The sequence below is a fragment of the Mytilus californianus genome, unplaced genomic scaffold (assembly GCF_021869535.1).
Source record: "Mytilus californianus isolate M0D057914Y unplaced genomic scaffold, xbMytCali1.0.p SCAF_20, whole genome shotgun sequence".
In the NCBI taxonomy this organism is placed as follows: domain Eukaryota; kingdom Metazoa; phylum Mollusca; class Bivalvia; order Mytilida; family Mytilidae; genus Mytilus; species Mytilus californianus.
In genome coordinates, this window is record NW_026262669.1 from 1,643,777 (window position 1) to 1,667,260 (window position 23,484).

The window sequence follows — 23,484 nt, forward strand, 5'->3', positions numbered from 1 at the left end:
GATGGATACTCATTTATTTTGATATGTTTTAAAAATAGGATAATTAATCTCAGCAACCCTTATTTATTTTAAGGGGTATTTCTTTTAAGTATATACCCACTATACTATTGGGCAAGATATATTATACATGGATATAAATGGATGTATGAGGATGAAATATGCCACTTAACAAAGAAAATCAGTCTAAATTATGATTTAAACATAGGCATCAGTAATTTGACGTGCCACATTTGGCTTATTTCTTTTTTGTCAAGTTATTATTATAATTGTCAAACTTCCTCTACAATAAACGTATACGGATCTAATTTCGTGTGCTTTCTTTTTTTGGTTATGTCTTAGACCTATTCTAAAGAACAGTTGAATAGTATTCACTTATTATGCGTTGTCATTCAGATTCGTTTGTTTTTTTCTAGTTTTCTCTTGGACCTATTTTAACGAACCATTGAATAGTATTCACTTATTTTTTTGTTGTCATTCATTTAAATTTTGTTAGAATGGTTTAACGCAAACAAAAAAACCAATACAAGTTAGATTGTTCAAATTGTTTCTTAAAATCTTCTCAAATTCTTCATCTGCAAGTGATAAATCTAAAAAAAAAAAATCAGTTTCAAGAAATTGGAAAAGATTGAAATGTCTTATAGCTCAGATTCAAGTTCAATCAGTTTTTGAAGAAAAAGAAAAAGAATAAAAGGTCTGTGTTAGGATCTTAAGCTTCTGTAAAAATTAAGAACGGTCATCTGACCTCAGTCTCCTCTCCAGTATGAATTAGTAATCGAATCTGTATTTGAACAAATTTGAAAACAACTTTTGATTTTTTTTGTGGGCTAAAATAATCGTTTCACCAAGAAGTACCCTGTCTACGAGAAAGGAATTTTTATGACACACACACACAAGCTTATATATAACAAATTCCTGAAGATAAATTACAAGACAAGTCGTTAGACTTCGCATTGATAGTTAAAAAGAAAATCTGAAAATTTACGAGAAATTCAGTCTTTGGTACCGGGAAAGCTAAATTTCTAAGCAATGAATGTCAAGCCAGGACGTTTTTTTGTTTATGTTACGTATGTCAAACCGGCCTCTATCATTGTATGGTCAGGTCGGATATGTTATGGTCCTGGAATTATTCAAAAAGATAAAATCTTCTCCCTACTCATAATAGAATCTCCATGATGATTTATGAGGAATAGTCAGCCCGACGAAATCGTTTCGTCTGATGCTTTCACTTCTGGTCTTGAACTGCTTTCTGTTGTAGTTTTCCGAAAAGTTGTGGGCAATATTTTTTTATAGAAAAGGAATTTTGTGTGACAATCAAGTATCTGTCTCAGTGATTAGCACAGTAAGGTCTAGACCCGTCAGAACTGTATGCGAGAATTGTATTACATTGCTGCAATCCACAAATGTGAATTACGGGCTATTTATTTGGCCGGGTCTGCGAACAAATTGGCTGAATATATATCTAGATGGCAATTATCAGATACATTTTCGAATAAGTTTCGACAAAAATAAATATAATGTAATATTCAGTTTTTTTTTTATTTCAGCCTATTAATAGGTTAGGCTTTGCATATGTTTCTAAAAGCTGCATTACGTCCTGTCACGTGAAAAAAACCACATCTGTTTAAAGTATAATATAAAAATCTATAGACTCTAACTTGTTTATATTAATAATTCATCAACCATCAACCCACCATTTTTTTCTTTAAATACCATGATGTATCAAGTCAGGGATATGGCAGTTGTTATCTACAGTCCGTTTCTATGTATGTTGGCGTTTGTTTTTGTTGCAGTTCAGTGTTTCTGCTGTTCTGTCGTTTGTAACTGACACATTTAGATGTTTATATAGTGACTAAAACAACTTAGTCGACGAATAAAAAAGAAAACACCATTTATTTTCAAATTGCGTCGTTATAGATTGCGACACAAGATCGTCTGTGAACCTATGCATTCATAACGAAATATAAACATATTTTTATAACATTCAGGTTCAGTATTAAACTTACCATCAACGAATACACTCAGTAAAGATATTTGAATATTAATTTCTGAATTCAAAACAAATAAATTACAGCCTCGCTATCGAAACAACTAGAAACGATGTCGATATGTTCACTGTATTATCCTTTTATTAAATTATACAAAAACGCGAAGACAATTTGTTTGTATATTACATTTAAAATTGTTAGAAAAAGTAAAATAACAAAAAAAACTGAACTCCGAGGAAACTTCAAAACGGAAAATCCCTAATCAAATGGCAATATCAAAAGCTCAAACACATCAGACGAATAGATAACAACTGTCATATCCCTGACTTGTTCTTATTTTATTTTCTCGTTGTTGTATGTCGAATTATTTGTGCAAGCATTTGAATGTATTTTAATCGAAAACAATTAATAACATTGTAATACATTTCGGCAAATCACAGATAGTATGAGGTGTTTAAAACAGTGATTGAGTGAGTATTAGAACTACAATATCAGAAACATGTAGCAGATAGTTTCTCAGCTTTTTGTAAGTTCAGGAGGTCTTGGTCTTGTTTACTAATTGCCTGTACTGAGTCAGGAACATGACAGTTGTTTTCCATTCGTTTGATGTGTTTGAGCTTTTGATTTTGCCTATTGATAAAGGACTTTTCGTTTTGAATTTGATTGGAATTTTGTATTTTTGCTATTTTACTTTTCACTGGTACGGGATTTTTTATTTCATCACTGACGGCCCTTAAGCTACTTTATGACAAAGGTCAGCAAATAATGTGCCTTTTCTTTGATCAATGTAGAGTTTATGTATCAGAAATACAACGGTTAAGCGTTGGTTCTTGAAAAAGATACCATGGCCTATATATATTTAATGTCCAGTAAGTACAGCGACTATTGGATACTATTTAGCTGTCATAAAATTATCTTAACTATAGTTTAAACCAACCATACACGTTTGCATGCCTTAAATATTAATGAAAGAAAAAAACGCTATAATAACAAACAAAATAAGAAAAACAGAAAATCTGAAGAAAAGGGACAACAAAGGGAAAATAGGGATTCGAAACTCCACCGAAAAATCTCTAGTTCTAACTTGACTCTATAACTCAATCATCTAAACCTCGCGGCTACTAACTTATACTATACATTAGTCTATTATGTATACATAAAGGTACATGCAATTGGTGTCCGTTGTTTAGATTTGTATCATATGTTCATTAATATATAAATATATATAATATATCTTCAATGCAACCCATTGGTAGCCGAAAGGTTTCATCGATGTTTTGATGTCAGTCAAACATAACAGACGTCAAGGAGAGGTTCGATTCCCAGTAAAGGCATATAAAAATTACAAAAGTTAAAGGCAAGTTTATAAATTAATTCCATTAGTGAACAATTAATTAGATTAGTAAATTAGCCAATTCAAACATAATGAAATTAAGGAAACAATTGAATATAATTTGATAAGTCCATTTCAGGTTCTGATTTAGGAAGCCTTGATTTTAGAAAAAGAGACCACGATAAATGAATAGGCTAACGTCACGGCAACGGTTTGATTCCTATAGAATATTTCTTTCCATAAGATAGGCAAGTCATATTGAGATAGTACATACAATACAGATGATTTTTGTCTTCAATTGTTGTATTAGATATAAAGATAACTTGAAATTACCAAAAAGAAACATGTTCAACAACAACACAACACAATTCATTATAAGTTATCACTGGAATTACACGAAAAAGTATCTTCGTCGGAATGATTTTAACTTCACCACTTGGAACTCTTGATTTAATAGCTTCCTTGTGTGAAGCAACCTTCTATGCAAATCAATTATAGGAAACGCAAGCCCTGGAATATCGTATCAACTTGGAGATATATACTCCATATACAGGAGCTGCTTGAATGTTGCTACATACAAATGGAAAGTTCACAATTAGGAAGCTGAAATCATCTGTTTTGTTGTAAAGTTTTGTTCTCAACCGACCTCATTGTCAATATCTAGATATAAATCAAGATATGAGGCGGACTTAGCAGTATCTGTTGTATCCTTTAATTTAAGTTCGATGGGATATATGCGTTTAATATAGTCACCAAAATTTGAATTATTTAGTGAGAGGACATCATCCTAATAGCGCAAAGTGAAGTTAACGTTAAGAATAATGCTAAGAAGCTTCTGTATGAAGTTAGCCTCATATGAATGAAGGAACAAGTCGATAAGAAAAGGAGCCCATTGGTTTTCATGGGAATGCCAAATGCAATACTACAATGTACTTAAAACAACGCACGCTGTGGATAACCACAAATTATGCCGAAATAGACGATTCTTTTGTCATTGCTTCCTCGTGCGTGATGTACGTGACGTCAAGGAAGATTTGCAAAAACAGGCGAGAGGTTACAGTGATAATAAAATATTGTACAGTAAGGTCTAAAATTAATTCAGAAAAATATAAACTAATCACTATTACGATTGAATAAATGGTATACTATATAGTGCATGTGACCACGTACATATTTCTTCTGATATTTATCTGATATCATCGTGAATTAAACTTCTACGAATATACAATGTAACTATATAAATATATATATTTATTCAAGATAAAAGGAATGAGTTTGACAGACACAATAGATTAAAATGACACACATATATAGCACTAGACATGATTTACATGATCACTAAAAATTATAATTTAAAAATTCAAATTATGGAAATTGTCATCATAGCTTTTCACTGCAGCCTAATATCTTAGGATGACCACAAAAGTTATTGAAAATTATTTCCAGTGGGGTCCTTTTAAGGATAGACTTCTAGTTCTCACCAAGGTTGACACATATGAAAAACAAAAATCATTAAAACTTATCACAGACAAAGGCTCGAAGCCTCAGTAAAATAAATAACAAAAAATCACTATTAAAGATGGATTTAAAATTATCCATTAAAAATGTTTTTACTGGTACTTTAATATCATATTTCTTTGAGCAACTTTTAACTATTTCTGGTAGTGAGTTCTAGTCTTTTATTCCATTTCAGAATTGAATGCTTCTTTTTGTAAATTTATTGGGGTGTAAAATCGTTGACCGAAGTACATTTTGTATGAGGCGCGGAAGCGCTTCATTCTAAAAATGACTAAAAGAACATTCAATACTTATAATTACATTTTTTTGCTAGGATCATGAAAACACGATTTCTATCAAGTTTTTCTTTTATTTACCTGTGCACTTTATTGTGGAAGCTCGTGTCATCATGAATGTTACATTTCATTTTGAAATGAGGGTTAATTTCAGAATGACGCGAGATTGCTGTTAGCCAATCAAAATACTAGTAACGTATTATAATGAAACATACATGTAATGTTATTATTATAAAAAAAGTGGTAGATTCACACCCTTTAATTATTGGTATATAAAAATTCATCTACTAGATCTTGTGTTGAAAGATGTCTCATTTCTAACAAAATTAGTATGTAAATAATTTGGGCATATATTGTTAAAGATGTTGAAAACATGATTGAGTCTCAGTTGTTTGACTCTATTACTATTATTTAAAAAACCATTTTTTTTTCCAATTTAAGTGCCAGTCTTTGTAAGAATCAGGCAATTTTGAAAAATTTCAAAACATGGCCGAAAAAAACCACCGACCAATCTATCCTATTTTGAAGTTACCGTCATCCTGAGTAAGAAATTGTAGGTCTTTCGTTTCTGCTGTTCTGGTAATTCGAGAAATCTCTAGATAACTTTTAGTTAGAATGATAGCAAATTACGGAGTTATCTCCCTTTAATTGTTAATTTCTAGTGCATTTCAACCAAATTATATCTTGAATTACCAGAACAGGAATAGGAAACGATTGTTATATTCTTGCACCATAATACAATTTGAACATAAATTAATGTCAACTTGAGTGGGTTTTTGTTTGTCATGTTTTCACCACTGTCTGATTCTTAGGCAGATTGGCACTTTAAAATATATGTCACACTCTTTCTATGATGTTATTGCAGAATAAATCTCACAATCTTATTTTGTGCCCTTTGAAGTTTATTCTTCATTTGTTTTGATACCATACCAACATGCACATGCATAATCAACATGACATTGAATCAGAGAAGAGCACAATGTTTTCCTAGATTGAAAATTTAGACACTCTTTGTTTTTATATAAAAATTTAAGTTTTTGATTAACTTTTTTCACTAAAGAAATGACAATAAAATCACCAGTCAGAAACTGATCAATTATTATACCCAAATATTTTACAATTTTTTTAGATTCAATATTAATACCATTACAAGAAATAGCAAAATAACCAGGTAATAGAGACCGAAGTTTTCGACCAGGACTAAACATTTTACTCTTTGCCAAATGTAGGAAACAATTTATTGTCAGTTAATCACTCATGGCATGACTCCAACATTCTGGATGATTTATTAAAGATGACCTAGGGTCTATATGGGAAAATAAAATTGCAGTATCGATCATCTGCATATATATATAATTTTCAATCTGAGTCAATGCTAGTTTGAACATCATTGACACAGATACAAAAAAAAATAAATGATGGACCCAGTAAGCTGCCTTGAGAGACACTACACACTCCTGAAGTTACTCCATTTACACTTACAACCTGTTTTCTATTTGTCAAATAGGACTCAAACCAAGGTATAGATCTAACCCCAATAACTTCTACTTTTTCACATAGTGTCACAAAATATAAAAGAATATATAAGGAAAATATTTATATTGTTGGGAATGCTTGGGCACTAGTCTTCATTGAAGATTAAACTGTGTTTAATAAAGTTTCAAGAATACTGTTTTTATGCATTGTGGTAAGCCGTAACATTCAGAAAGTTTTTATTCATAGGGTGAATCAAAGGGGCATTAGCTGTCAAATTCATGTTCCCCGGTTTGACTCAAATTCTCATATTTGATTTATAACATATTAAAACGTAAAAATAATAAAAAGTCCAAAATAAAAAAAATTACGTCGCATTTACTCGATAATATGAATCAGCATTTCGTGTCTATTTTTGTCTAGACGCCATCCATTTTTACCATCGATGTGACCTCCGAAGACTGCCGACGGCTATATAACACGATATAAACATAAATATAGATATAAATAGATAACGAACACGTGCAATTGGATTTTTCTAGGTCTGTCTGATTTCATATTATCATCGTCTTTACCTGTATAAGAATGAATTTTTGTTAATCGAATCAATCAAGTAAATGGTTTACCCTTGTTTCACTTTCAATGTTGACATTCTTTTCCTATCAAAAGCTGAACAAGCCTAGTTTATGCGTTACCCATCTCTAGCTAAGGGGTTAAATTGAAGGTCACATGAATACGGATTCAATGAGGTCGAATTATTCACTTGCAAGTGAACAATTCATCAGCGATGTTTCTTATCTTATTTTGGTAAAATTGAAACAAACTGGCTGGTAAAAGCGAACCATTAGTTCACTATTTCACTTTCATTGATGATTGAACAAATTCATTGTATATATCTCGAACTTAATGCCCCATTAAGGGAAAGTATTTCTCCTGCTTCATCTATTGAATCGTTTACAATGTGTATACACCTTTGTCGTTTCATGCTTTGTAAAAGACAACACCATTTTCTACTTAGATTTCCTTATTTTACCCTAAACCATATTAAATAGAAACAGCAGTTTACCAATGTTCAATTCTTATAAAAATCCATTAGATACAAACCTTACAATTATATAAAGAAGATGTGGTATGATTGCCAATGATACAACTCTCCACAAGAGACAAAATGACACAAAAATTAACAACTATAGTTCATTATACGGCCTTCAACAATGAGCAAAACCCATACCACATAGTCAGCTATAAAAGGCCCCGAAATGAAAAATGTAAAACAATTCAAACGAGAAAACTAACGGCCTAATTTATGTACAAAATAATGAACGAAAAACACATATGTTACACAACCACTGAATTACAGGCTCCTGACTTGGGACAGGCACATACAGAATGTGGCGGGGTGAAACCCGTTTGAAGGTACTAACCCTCCCCCTAACCTGGGACAGCGGTGTAACAGTAAAACATAATTAGCCCATTTGTCATTATCAAAGTTTTCCATAAAAAAAATTATAAATGAAAAATTGAAAAAAAAACTGGTTCAAAGTCTTCTGTTTTCGTTGTCAACGTTTTCATGGTACTTGAAAAAATAAAAGGCGGGATTTCAAGATACAAAGTGTAAAATGGTTCCAATTAAATCCTAAAATACCGTTTTTGCCGAAATACATTAGACAGCATACTTGTTTGTTTTAAGGCGAGTGAATCGTAATCTTAATTGTTGGTAGTCTATCCAATCAAAACCTCTGTTATGTCGTTTGTCCATGACAATATTCTTTTAGCTTTACTGGAATTTAGGCTGCTTCTTCAGTTTTTCTTTTGAAGTCGTTTTTATACCATTTGTTTTTGTTTTTTAAACAACTTCATTATTTAACTGAACTCTGATAGGCTAGTTCCTATTAACGTTTATCTACGTTTCAAGACAAAATATAGGATGATATTCTATATTCCTTCAAAGTTTGTCTAAGATTTTAATCAAAGTTTTCTTTGGCCGTTGACACTGTCAGATATCTTTTTAAAACTTTTACCAAGTTGTCTTGGCCAAAGAAACTATGATAGTGACAACAGGGGTTAATCAATATCAACATCAATATAGAAATAAGAATATGAGGTATGATAGCCAACGAGACAACTTTCCACCAGAGACCAAGTGACGTAGAAGTTAGCAACTATAGGTTGCCATACGACCTTCAAAAATTAGCAAAGCCTCATACCGCATTGCAAACTTTAAAAGGCTCCGCCATGACCTATGTAAAACAAATCAAACGAGAAAACTAGCGGCCTGATTTATTTACAAAACAACAAACGAAAAAACAAATATGAAGTACAGCAACAAACGACATCTGGTGAATTACAGGCTCCTGACTTGGGAAACGACTTAAGACACAAAGTACCGGTCTGAGAGAATTCAAAGTTACTGAAAGTAATATTTTTTCCGAGCACTCAAACATCAATCCTATTCTATGATGTACCAATTTTCAACTCTGATAATGACATATTGATATTTTTTTGTGGATAACCCGTCCGCAAGTATCCCCGTTGTAAAGGGGTAAAGTTTCTAAATAAACATAGATAAAGTAATTTTTGAATAAAATTAAATTATTTATTGAATTAAGACGGCTGAATTTTCAAGAAAATGTAAAAAGTAAAATATCGTTTTCCATTATTGATTAATTTTCGAATCAATAGATATAGGAAGATGTGGTATGAGTGCCAATGAGACAACTCTCTATCCAATAGATATAGGAAGATGTGGTATGAGTGCCAATGAGACAACTCTCTATCAATAGATATAGGAAGATGTGGTATGAGTGCCAATGAGACAACTCTCCATCCAATAGATATAGGAAGATGTGGTATGAGTGCCAATGAGACAACTCTCCATCCAATAGATATAGGAAGATGTGGTATGAGTGCCAATGAGACAACTCTCCATCCAATAGATATAGGAAGATGTGGTATGAGTGCCAATGAGACAACTCTCCATCCAATAGATATAGGAAGATGTGGTATGAGTGCCAATGAGACAACTCTCCATCCAATAGATATAGGAAGATGTGGTATGAGTGCCAATGAGACAACTCTCCATCCAATAGATATAGGAAGATGTGGTATGAGTGCCAATGAGACAACTCTCCATCCAATAGATATAGGAAGATGTGGTATGAGTGCCAATGAGACAACTCTCCATCCAATAGATATAGGAAGATGTGGTATGAGTGCCAATGAGACAACTCTCCATCCAATAGATATAGGAAGATGTGGTATGAGTTCCAATGAGACAACTCTCCATCCAATAGATATAGGAAGATGTGGTATGAGTGCCAATGAGACAACTCTCCATCCAATAGATATAGGAAGATGTGGTATGAGTGCCAATGAGACAACTCTCCATCCATAGATATAGGAAGATGTGGTATGAGTGCCAATGTCACAACTCTCCATCCAATAGATATAGGAAGATGTGGTATGAGTGCCAATGAGACAACTCTCCATCCAATAGATATAGGAAGATGTGGTATGAGTGCCAATGAGACAACTCTCCATCCAATAGATATAGGAAGATGTGGTATGAGTGCCAATGAGACAACTCTCCATCCATAGATATAGGAAGATGTGGTATGAGTGCCAATGAGACAACTCTCCATCCATAGATATAGGAAGATGTGGTATGAGTGCCAATGAGACAACTCTCCATCCAATAGATATAGGAAGATGTGGTATGAGTGCCAATGAGACAACTCTCCATCCAAGTCACAATAGATATAGGAAGATGTGGTATGAGTGCCAATGAGACAACTCTCCATCCAATAGATATAGGAAGATGTGGTATGAGTGCCAATGAGACAACTCTCCATCCAATAGATATAGGAAGATGTGGTATGAGTGCCAATGAGACAACTCTCCATCCAATAGATATAGGAAGATGTGGTATGAGTGCCAATGAGACAACTCTCCATCCCATAGATATAGGAAGATGTGGTATGAGTGCCAATGAGACAACTCTCCATCCCATAGATATAGGAAGATGTGGTATGAGTGCCAATGAGACAACTCTCCATCCCATAGATATAGGAAGATGTGGTATGAGTGCCAATGAGACAACTCTCCATCCCATAGATATAGGAAGATGTGGTATGAGTGCCAATGAGACAACTCTCCATCCCATAGATATAGGAAGATGTGGTATGAGTGCCAATGAGACAACTCTCCAACCCATAGATATAGGAAGATGTGGTATGAGTGCCAATGAGACAACTCTCCATCCCATAGATATAGGAAGATGTGGTATGAGTGCCAATGAGACAACTCTCCATCCCATAGATATAGGAAGATGTGGTATGAGTGCCAATGAGACAACTCTCCATCCCATAGATATAGGAAGATGTGGTATGAGTGCCAATGAGACAACTCTCCATCCCATAGATATAGGAAGATGTGGTATGAGTGCCAATGAGACAACTCTCCATCCCATAGATATAGGAAGATGTGGTATGAGTGCCAATGAGACAACTCTCCATCCCATAGATATAGGAAGATGTGGTATGAGTGCCAATGAGACAACTCTCCATCCCATAGATATAGGAAGATGTGGTATGAGTGCCAATGAGACAACTCTCCATCCCATAGATATAGGAAGATGTGGTATGAGTGCCAATGAGACAACTCTCCATCCAAGTTACAATTTATAAAAGTAAACCATTATAGGTCAAGGTACGGCCTTCAACACGGAGCATTGGCTCACACCGAACAGCAAGCTATAAAGGGCCCCAAAAAAATTACTAGTGTAAAACCATTCAAACGGAAAAACCAACGGTCTAATCTATATAAAAACGAGAAACGAGAAACACGTATGAACTACATAAACAGACGACAACTACTGTAATCAGATTCCTGACTTAGGACAGGTGCAAACATTTGCAGCGGGATTAAACGTTTTAATGGTACCAAACCTTTTCCCTTTTCTGAAACAATAGTGTAACATGACAACATAGAAAAACACACTATAAAATATCAATTGGAAGGCTTAACTCAATCAAAAAACGTAAATTAACACACAATGAACGAATAAATTTGACCTGTGACACCTGAATGCAAATACACAGTTAATAAAAAATTGCAAGGGATAAATAATTAAAGTCAAAAGTAAATAAACAGGTTTAAACAAAGTTAAAGTATGATGTCACTGTGAAATTTCAAACACTTTTTAGAAAATCATCCCTTTTGAAGAAACCTGCGTCATATTATACACAGGTAAATGAAAATAATTTTGTTGTTAAGTATACTTCTTCTTCTGTGTGTATAAAATCTTCCGTTTAGGAATACCAAGAAATTTCTTTAATATCAATAAAACTAATCTAACACTTGGTACATATGGGGTGAATATCAACAATAAAAATATACAATTAGTGCTAGATAATGTATATTTTAGAGAATTTATGACAGGTTTCAAACTAATCATTTTCTATCTTTCTCAAATATTTTTTTGTATTATGTTTCTTTCTTTACAATACTGTCTAAAGGTTTTATATTTTTTTAATATTATTTTCTTCTCTGGATTTGGCACTGATGTAAACAAATGGATTCGTTTTTGCATAAGCAATTCCAATGTTCAAATCACAGTAATGATCCCTCATGTAGTTAAGTTTCTCTTACTCCGCTACTAGATTGATTGATTGATTGTTAATTGCTTAAAGTGCAGTGGCAAATATTGCTAGAGATTCAATCTCAAATATTTTGTTTCATAATTGAACCTTAGTATCTTTGCAAATCTACATCAAAATACTGTGTATTGGCTACCTACACTACTCATTAATGCTCGGTCAAATATGTTTTCACCTCAGCTTCGAGTAAGTGATCTACAACTAATCTTTCTGTCATTTAGACTAGTTCCTTATTATCTATTTAATTGTGAAAATAAAATGGTAAAAACGTCTTTGAATATTTAAGAGAAACTACTTGATTGTAATGGTTCTTTCAATTCGCCGTTTCAGAATCTAATGCCTTCTGGTTAATATTCTCAAAAGAGTACATCAAAACGTCGCTGCATGAAAATTTTTTCCTGTCAAATGAGTGTTGTAAAATTTCAAACTATTGGCAAACAGGACGCGACTGCTCGGCAGATGTAAAATTACTAACACGCTACAATTCAACAATATTAAGCTGCATACCAAATATAAAATTCTGCTCCGGGTGTGGTGGCCAAAAATGTTTTTGCAGTGCCTGTAAATACCAAACATTGCTGCCTTATTCCCGTTTTTTTTATGGCAAAATAGCCGCCTAGCTTAGTGCTATTTTACCGGCTCCGGCAGAATAGCGATTTATATAGATTCTGCTGTTTTTCCGGTCCCATTTCAGATTTTTTTTTTCTAGACTATATCGATGGCAAAACTGACAACAACTGTCACAATATCTGTAAGTTTAATCATGTTAATGTTTTTACATCATAAATTTAAAATTTATTTCACAGATTGCTCGCCGTGAAATCAAACATTTTTGATATATTTTGCGGGTAACAATGACTGCAGGTAACAATAAAAAAATATATTATTGTTACCTGCAATTTCCGTATGGAATTGGCTCCCTCTCCGGAAATTCAAATCGGCAATTAGTCTTGGAAGTAACAATAACTATTCCTTGTTGTTACTTTCTTGCGAGTAACTGTAGCCAGTGCAAGTTTTGTATGTAGTGTATTGTAGACTGTAGTTTTTTTTTTCATATATAGATATAAGAAGATGTGGTATGAGTGCCAATGAGACAACTCTCCATCCAAGTCAAAATTTATAAAAGTAAACCATTATAGGTCACAGTACGGTCTTCAACACGGAGCCTTGGCTCACACCGAACAGTAAGCTATAAAGGGCCCCAAAAAATTACTAGTGTAAAACCATTCAAACGGGAAAACCAACGGTCTAATCTATATAAAAAACGAGAAACGAGAAACACTTATGAACCACATCAACAAACGGCAACTACTGAACATCAGATTCCTGACTTAGGACAGGTGCAAACAAATGCAGCGGGTTTAAACGTTTTAATGGTACCAAACCTTCACCCTTTTTGGTCAAAGGCTTTTGGTTTAAACAATATTTTATTCGATAAGTCAAATCATGCTATATAATATAATACAGTATAAACAATGGGATTCAGAAACAAGCAACATTGCTTATTTTAATCTGTCTCCAAAAGAATGTTGACATACAATATAATGAATACTTGGAGCATGCTCTGTCAATTGAAATATATTAAGAATAGTAAATACAAAAAAAGATTGACTATATAGTTTGAGAAAAAAGGGAGAAAAACAAAAACAAAAACAAAAAACAAAAAACAAGTGATTGAAATGAGCTAAATGAAATGCAAGGAAAACATATAAATGATGCTTTCATATTATGGTGTGAATCTTTTACTTTTCAATATGTATTTTTGTACCAATACAAAACGAGTACAATTTTCTTCATCAGTTAAACAATCTGACCCAAAAAGCAAAATATTTACATCAATACGCTGCGGAAAATCAGCAAGAGAATTCAGTAGCACTTGGCGTATGTTAGTATAGTAAGGACACGTTAATAAAAAATGAGAGCTTGTTTCTATAGCACCACAACGACAATTTGGCGAATCCACTAAATTACGTAAAAATAAATCGGAGTTTAAAGCACTAGAGTTCATTCGCAAGCGTGCATGGAGAATTTGTCCAATGCGATTTCCAACATAATAATGTGTGGGAACCTTCTTATTTTGTTTACAAATATGTTTTTTAAATAGAAAGAGAGAGTTATTCCATAATTTCACGGTTGCAGGGAAAAAGTATATAAAGGCTTTTGAATGTCTCTTTGGTATCATGTAATCATTGAATGACTTACATTCGGTAAATTAATTACAAATATTATTATTATTATCCAACTATCCTCTTTTCTCCATTGATTGACAAAAAGACGGTGCTCCGTCAAAGGAGAAATATGTATAGCAAAATGTGTTACGCATGCTCCAATTAATCTAAACTTCCGGTCAATTTTAGCGTAGTGTCATTTTGTTATGAATCTCAATTTTATAGTCTAAAAGCCTCAGTCAAGATTGAAATTACAAATTTCAGGCCCAGAAAATGACAACACTGTCTCCTTTTACACCCCCTATTGTAAAGCGTTTGTTAGGGTGGAAAAAAGGAGACAGTTCTGAAAGGGATGACAAATGGAGTGAAAAGGCCGTCAAAAGTTTGGTGAAAAAACTAAAGAAAACGGGAGGTCTTGATGAATTGGAAAAGGCAATCACCAGGCAGGACGAATCAACAAAATGTATAACTATACCAAGGTAAATCAATTCAACATCCTGAACAGTATTGTTTAATTTTGATATAAAAACCTCTAAGAAGACCTGTACTGTAGGTGGTCAAATTGGCCTTTAATTTTGTAACCAGAGAGGGTGATTCTTAATAGAAAATCACACCATCTCCTGTAGTATTCAAACTGATCTAAACAACTTCCCTAGCTCAAACGTTTACAACTGCCTAAGTATTTACTATTTAAAGGAAGCAATCCTCAATCTTCAAGAGGCCTGTGGCTGTGGGCACAAATTGTCTCAAATGTGCAGATTCACTTCTTCCTGCGTGATGCTGAACATATTTTCTCTCTGTGCTTTTAAAGGGTATGGGCTGGTTAAGATTGGGATTGAAGAACTGCAGTATCAAATCTGCCAGTTCTGTCGATATAATTTGCCACTGTTCATAGTTTGGCTTTCGTCTCTTCGATGTTCTTGCCTTCTAGTCTGGTTAATATGGTACAATGTAGCTAAATCAAGGGTTTCGGATCCTGACCTCTGGATATTTCATGGAACATATCTTCTTGTTCGTTCTCATAGCAAGGACACTAGGAGAAAGTGATGAGGTGTTTCAGGTGCTCCACAGTTGCATGACTCTATGGCGTTTGTTTGGCCTACTTGGTTTTGGTTCTTGTAGCAATCCTGTTACAATTTAATACACCTTATTGCTATTTGTCCGCCATTACCTGATTACTGGACATCACAAAGGTTCCAGCAAAATTTTAAGGTCACAATAAAAAATGTCTGACGCCACAAAGAAAAAGTGATTGTTGTACATGTATAACATCAATAGTTCAACTACAATGTAGTGTCACAGATTCCCGAATAGCTATAAAGTCTATATGAGGCAGGTGACCGTGTTACCTGGAAAAAAGGGATAAAAGCTGTATAAGTTTAGCTATTTGAAACAGCAATACACCGTACCTGAATCTATCGAGGAACTTTCAAAAGGACAAAACACTGCATGTCACAATCAAAATTAATCATTTCTCCATTTTCATGATTTTGTTGGAATAGTGAATATACTAATATATTATTTGTTATATTAATATTAATTTCATTATGGAATTACCTATATGTATTATCATTAATTCATTGTAATTGTGTAACAATTCCCAGTGGCGGATCCAGAAATTTTCCTAAGTGGGGGCCCACTGACTGCCTAAGAGGGGGCCCGCTTAGGTCATGCTTCAATGATTCTCTATATAATCAACCAAATTTTTCTCAGAAAAGTGGGGGCCCGGGCCCCCTTGGCCCCCCGCCCCCCTAAATCTGCCTCTGATTCCAACATCAAGCCTGGTTTCTCTTAATCAACAATGACAACCATGAGATTACTCAACACCTGTGATTAAGTTAGAATCTGGCGTTAGTTCTTTCTCTGTTGAGTAGACAGATCAAGAGTTCTATTTTAACCTTAAATACATTGTGAACCAATGGTTCAGAAATTTTCTCTCTAGTTAATTTTGTTGTTAAGTAAGGACTTAAAAAATGGTGGTGGTTTTTCCTCAATAATGGATATGTCAAATTCAAATCAGAGGACAAGTCAAATAAACAAATTAGTATCAACAGTTTGCAGCATCAACAACAAAAAATTTGTACAATTTTTTCTAAACAGATTTGAGGACTGCAATTGCAAAAAATTGAAGTATATTAAAGATCTAAAATATTAAATGCCATAAAAATAGACCATGAATCCTTCTATTCTGAGACAAAGAATATAAACAAGATGTATCAAATTAATTGTAAAAACTATAAAGAAATGAGGAACTACGTTACGAAATATCTTAGATTTTCAAGTGGCATATAATACTTTCGTATATTTACTTTAATTAGATTGATAATTGTTGTATATGACAGGTTATTTGGCATGAAATTGTGTTGTAATTTACGATAAACATGATTAAGAGTCTAATCTTGAACTCCCTAAAAAAATAGGGGAATGCTTATTACGTAAGTCAATATTGGATCAAAGGCAAATATTCAACTTGTTCAGTGTTTTTTTTTTCTAATTGAATATTATAAAGTTTAATTTCGTAATCTAAAGTGTCATTAGCATTTTCCGGAAAGTAATTAAATAAATTAGTAATGCAGATAATTGTCTGATCTATGTATTCTCCTGTTGGGTGTGTCTACATTTGTACCTGTACAAGAAATTAGCAATCATTAGCATGATTTTCCTAAGGGCATTAAACATTAATTTGGTGGACCCTTTGGATTATAATTCAAGATGGTTTCTAAAATTTGTTATGCAGTTATAGTCAATTGGTTCTAATTGTGCATAAAAATAGTGGTAGCTAAAGACCTTACCTTTCAACCATGGCACAAGTTAGGGATTCATATGTTGCCTATTGCAAGGCAAATTTTTTTCCCTATTCAGCACACCATTGTTTTCCAGTAGCAGTTACAATATCTTACCCTTCATCCCTGTCAACCCACCGTGAAGAGCCTACATATTGTATTAATTACTTGTAGTTTCAGTCCTAAATATGCATGTACTAATTGCTACTGGGTGTGAAGTTAGCAACAATCAATCTATCAATCAATCATGTCTAATAATACTCTACAGCTCTAGTGCATTTTGCTTTTTCCACCTATCAACTTACCTGACTGTGGGAAGCCTGTCTGTTAACTTTTTGTTTTTACGAAAATCTCTGAAAAGGCTGTTCCAAATTGAACCAAAATTGGACACAATCATCCTTGGGGTATCAAGTTAAAAATAAGTGTCCGATTATTCAGCCAGCCAACCAACATGGTGACAAAGAACATTGTAGAACATACATTTATTTGGTTTTTGCTTGCATTTGAAAATTTTAATATAGAGAATTAGAGAGAAACTTTGAACGGTAAAAATGATCAGCAAGACTAGATTTACAAATAAGTCAAATGGCTGAAATTGTCAGTTGACTCCTTATAGTAATATAGAACTTGTATGATGATATTTTACTTATTTTTTGGGGTTTATGTCCATTATTTGAAAAAAAGGTAATAGACAGAGAAATACTTTTAACAGCAAGACAAGATCTATAAAAAGGTCAACATAGCCGAACTTGACTCCTTAAAGGAGTTTTAGTGTTAGGGCAAAAAACTTAAGCAGACAGATAGAAACTGTAAACAGCAAAAATTATTAGCAAAACAAGATCTACAATTAGGGCAAAAAGCAGAAAAACTGTCAGACGACTCAGACTTTTTAAAGGGGATGATTTTGTTGAGAATATCTTGGGAGTACTAAGTAATGATGTTTCATTTTACCTATTGTATCTACATGTAGCTTCGACCCCCTACTAAATTATTAAAATCTTTCATTTTGCGTTAAGCTATCAACCCTAATAGTCTCTAAGACTAATGAGTAAATATTAACCAAACTTTGTATGGTCATCTTATGTTCTACATGTATAAATGATCTGCATTTTGTTTTGATTGGATGAAAAATGTGACCTCCAGAAGCAGTCTTTGACTCTTAATAAACCAAATTCAAACTAAAAAAAAATTTGGTCAAACTTGGCAGGAAATATGTATGCAATAATAATCATATGATTTTAATGAGAAGAAAAAACATTGGAACCTCCAGAGACAATCTTTGATTCAAATTGGGAGTCTTCAGGTAAGTAAAGTTCAACTACTGTCTCATTAGCCTGTTACAATGTAACACTGAGGTTGTGAGTTTGAATCCTGCATGTGGCTGAGAAAATCTATATTCTGACTGGCTGAGAAAACTTATATTCTGATTGGCTGAATTTTGAAATGGTCTCCCCTGAAACAACAATGTCATTTATTTACCGTGGGTAGAACCTGTTTGAGATTTTCTATTGAGTTAAATTTTTCTTGAAAAATGACAACTTCCTTTTGAACCCTCTTAATGTATGTAAGCTTATTTTGACAATTGAGGGGTTCAAATGGAAGTCTCCATTCCTTAAAAAATATCCTTTTTGTTAATAAAGGTAAATGTACTTTTTATAAAATCACAGTTGTCTCCCTTCCATTGTTTCTTGATTTTTTTTTATACAATGTAATATACTTCATCAGTGAGTCTTGCATTGATTTTGGAAAGTACTTTTAAATTTTATTGACCATTGTTAACAGGAAACAAACCTATTATTGCATAACAGCTGTGGTTCATCTCCTCTCTTCAAAGAGCCTTGACACAGGGAATAAAAGATATATGAGTTTCAGAGATGATTACATTTTGTAAAATGACCTCTCGTAGTTCTAAAATGGGATGTGGTATCTTAAACTACTTGAATAACATTGTATTTTAACAGTGCTGTATGTGAATGATATGGGAATGTGATTACTCCGTGAGTTTAAATATAAAGGGGGTATTCTGTATGTTTCATACCCCTTTGACTACCGAAGCCCCATGCCAAAAAGTATGAGTATACCAGTTGGGGAAAACATGCTCCACCAAGCCTCTCTTTATACCCTAGCTTCAACTGAGTGGGAGTAGACCAGTTGGGGAAATACATGCTGTACCAAGCTTCTCTTTATACCCCAGCTTCAACTGAGTGGGAGTATACCAGTTGGGGGAAATACATGCTCCACCAAGCCTCTTTTTATACCCCAGCTTCAACTGAGTGGGAGTATACCAGTTGGGGAAATACATGCCCCACCAAGCCTCTCTTTATACCCCAGCTTCAACTGAGTAGGATTATACCAGTTGGGCAATTATATGCTCCACCAAGCCTCTCTTTATACCCCAGCATCAACTGAGTGGGAGTATACCAGTTGGGGGAAATACATGCTCCACCAAGCCTCTTTTTATACCCCAGCTTCAACTGAGTGGGAGTATACCAGTTGGGGGAAATACATACTCCACCAAGCCTCTCTTTATACCCTAGCTTCAACTGAGTGGGAGTATACTAGTTTGTAAATAAATGCTCCATCAAGCCTCGTTTTATACCCCAGCTTCAACTGAGTGGGAGTATACCAGTTGGGGAAATTCATGCTTTACTAAGCCTCTTTTTTTATCCCAGCTTCAACAGAGTGGGAGTATATCTGTTGGGGAAATACATGCTCCACCAAGCCTCTCTTTATACCCTAGCTTCAACTGAGTGGAGGAATACATGCTCCACCAAACCTCTCTTTATTCCCTAGCTTCAACTGAGTGGGGGAATACATGCTCCACCAAGCCTCTCTTTTTTTACCCCAGCTTCAACTGAGTGGGAGTATACCAGTTGGGGAAATACATGATCCACCAAGCCTCTCTTTATACCTTAGCTTCAACTGAGTGAGGGAATACATGCTCCACCAAGCCTCTCTTTTTTTACCCCAGCTTCAACTGAGTAGGAGTATACCAGTTGGGGAAATACATGCTCCACCAAGCCTCTCTTTATACCCTAGCTTCAAATAAGTGGGAGTATACTAGTTGGGGAAATACATGCTCCATGAAGCCTCTCTTTATACCCTAGCTTCAACTGAGTGGGAGTGTACTAGTTTACATTTTTCCTCCAAATAGTTTGTAGCAGATTTTGTTCATCATTGATCATTTTCCTCATCCACTAGAAATCAAAGTTTTGAACAGATCTTATACATGCATTAATGAGAAGAACATACATGTATGCAGCAAACAGAAGTAGATAAGTGACCAATTGGAAAATGTGTTATATTTTATAGCTCACCAATATGAGGCTTGGTACCAAATATCAAGAAAGTTTTCTCTCGAACACTGTCAAGTCCCCACCTTATGAATAATGTTCAAATCTATCTCAGTAACACAATAATTATTGCATAATTTGTTTTATTAATTATTAGATACAGTTAAGGAATTAATCTGATTGGGCGTATCAAGATTTTATGGTTGAGACAAAATGACAGATTAATTTACAATAAATTAGGAGAGGGTCTTTAAGGAATTTGGCCTTATGTTAACATGATAAATGTAGGAAATCCAGTTGACATTTAACAGCATCATAGCAATATATTTATTAGTTTCATGCATTGAATATATGACAAGTGTCTCCTGTCCAATCCTTTAATCAAGGGTAAGGCCCCTACTAAAGATGACAGATCAATTCTATATTTCAGTATTAAATACAAAATTATTCAAGAACTATTGCAATTTTTTTCTGTCTTTAAATGGTTATACACAGTACATTTGTAAAATTTGTCACTATCATGCTACAAATGTATATCTATTTATACCAAATAAAGATCGAAACAAAAATAACACTATGCCATAAATAAAACGTATGTCACTGATTATATATACACAAAAACTCTTCTGTATAGAGATAAAAAAAGTAATCAATAATACATTGTGTTCAGGAGGGCACCTGCTGTAGTGTGAGGTAAATTAAGGTCATTCTCAAAGGTAGGTCAAACTGTCTGGGTCATCTTTGTTATGGGGCCACACGCAGGATAGCTTAATCTGCATTTCACATTTAAGTGGTATTACAATGCCATCATTTTAGATAAGTGGAAAAAACATAAAATTCTTTAAAGATTTAAGTTAATATAGCTTTAAAATAACATATTGTATAGATTGTTTGCAATTGAAAGATATGTTAATATGATTGTTGAGGTATATCTTTGGGTGTGTGTGCTCCTTAAAGGGGGCCCCAATACCAAGGTCACAGTGGAGAATATTTCATCAGGTAAAAAGCAGGTAAGTTTACAGTGCAAGCGTACCTGCTCTAACTAAAAGTCTTTATGTGTATATGGAGGGAGAAGATAGGATCAAATCCCCCTAAACAGGATTGATATTTATATCTACTTTCATATATTTGCCATTAAAGAACATAAGGTCCATACTTGTATAGTAATTGATCTATGATTTCTCAAAAAATATATATTTATACATTGCATTAGATATCAATTATCCCTTTACCAATTAAACAGGCTACCATATCATCAAGTTATATTAAAGAATGAGACTTTATTGTCAATGTGTTTTATACTGTAGGCTAACCTTGAAGAAGTAAATTATTGATGATGTATTGATATTTCAATAGTTATCTCCCCTATATAATATAAAGCTAGAATTATTTTTTTCCACTTTCGGTTTTATTTTTTTAACTCCACCACCTGGAATTTTGTAAAGTTTAGTTAATTTCTTGGTCTAATGGTTTAGTGATGGATTAACTCATCACATTATAGTCAAACCGACTGAATTTTTTAAATATTTAAAGTTTGAAATTATATAGGTGACTTAGTACTTTTTGACAACCCTTGCAAATTAAGACTTAATGTTTAAGTGTAAAACGTAGATGTGAAACATCATACCTATTGGTCAGCAGTCCTATTGGTCAGCAGTCCTATTGGTCAGCAGTCCTATTCAGTGGTTGTCATCAAGATCAAAATAAAGATAACAGATATTTTATTGGTTTCTAGTCCAAAATGACAGGATTGCTACTAACATTTCACAATATACATTAGATAAACACACAGATACATATCAGTTAACACTTACATATATATAAAAAATTAGAAGATGTGGTATGATTGCCACTGAGACAACTCTCCACAAGAGTCCAAATGACACAGATATTAACAACTATAGATCACCGTATGGCCTTCAACAATGAGTAAAACCCATACCGCATAGTCAGCTATAAAAGGCCTCGAAATGACAAATATAAAATAATTCAAATGAGAAAACTAACGGACTGATTTATGCACAAAATAATGAACTAAAAACAATTATTATATACAGCAACAAACGACAACCACTGAATTACAGGCTCCTGATTTGGGACAGGCACATACAAAATGTGGCGTGGTTAACATAGTTGGATATTAATATATAATATTGTTGTTGTTTTGTATACTTTTTAGGCATATACATGTATATATTCCCTCCATGACTAAAAAAGAGAATATTGTTACATTGATATATATTTGTATAATCTGGTCTCACTCTTAGGAGATGGTACCACAATGGTTATTTATTACTCAATAAAGCATTTCAAGTATTGTACATAATCACTTTACTTATATAATAATTCTAGTGATATCATTCTCTTCACAAGTCTACATACATTAATATCTAGCTTCACTAGTCATATTGATAAATGACGGAACTGTTTTAGTAAAGTAGGTAAGCCTAGAGGCTGGTCAATAGGGCTAGAGGCTTCCCAGTAGGGCTAGAAACTGGCCACTAGGGATGAATAATAATAATAATAATAATAATAATAAATTCTTTACTTAAAGAGGGTAAACACAGTTAGTTACAATTACTAATCTTCCCTGAGGCCCTCATATACATGTAAAAAATAATAATAAAAGAAAAAAAGCAAACATACAACATATTAACACAATCGTATAGTCATGATAGTTCAATGTACATGTACCATAATTAGAACATATAAAACAGTTACAGATTGCATGTAGTGAATAGATATTATATACAAATCAAAATCATACATTCTAAAAAAAAGAGTAGTAGTTGCAATCATTTCAAGACTGAATATTGGGACTGTCTCAAGTATTGTTTTATAATTTGTTTAAAAGAAAAAGTGTTTTGCACTTTACGCATTTCATATGGTAGTCCGTTCCATAAAACTGATCCAGAATAAGCAAAAGATTTTTTAAACAGTTCAGTTTTTGGCTTAAGGACTATCAAATTACCTTGAGTGACACTCCTTAAAGCATAAGG

At 33.6% G+C, this 23,484-nt stretch overlaps 1 protein-coding gene across 2 annotated transcripts in view; it reads left to right on the forward strand.

Annotated features, from left to right (window-relative positions):
* Positions 1-14,567: 14,567 nt before the first annotated feature.
* LOC127731685 (mothers against decapentaplegic homolog 3-like) overlaps positions 14,568-23,484 on the forward strand; it is a 72,726-nt gene continuing 63,809 nt past the window's right edge. For both annotated transcript variants that reach the window (XM_052240466.1, XM_052240467.1), the window contains exon 1: positions 14,568-14,888. In XM_052240466.1, the coding sequence (XP_052096426.1) occupies positions 14,683-14,888 (206 nt within the window). In that variant the 5' untranslated portion in view covers positions 14,568-14,682. The remainder of the gene's footprint in view (positions 14,889-23,484) is intronic.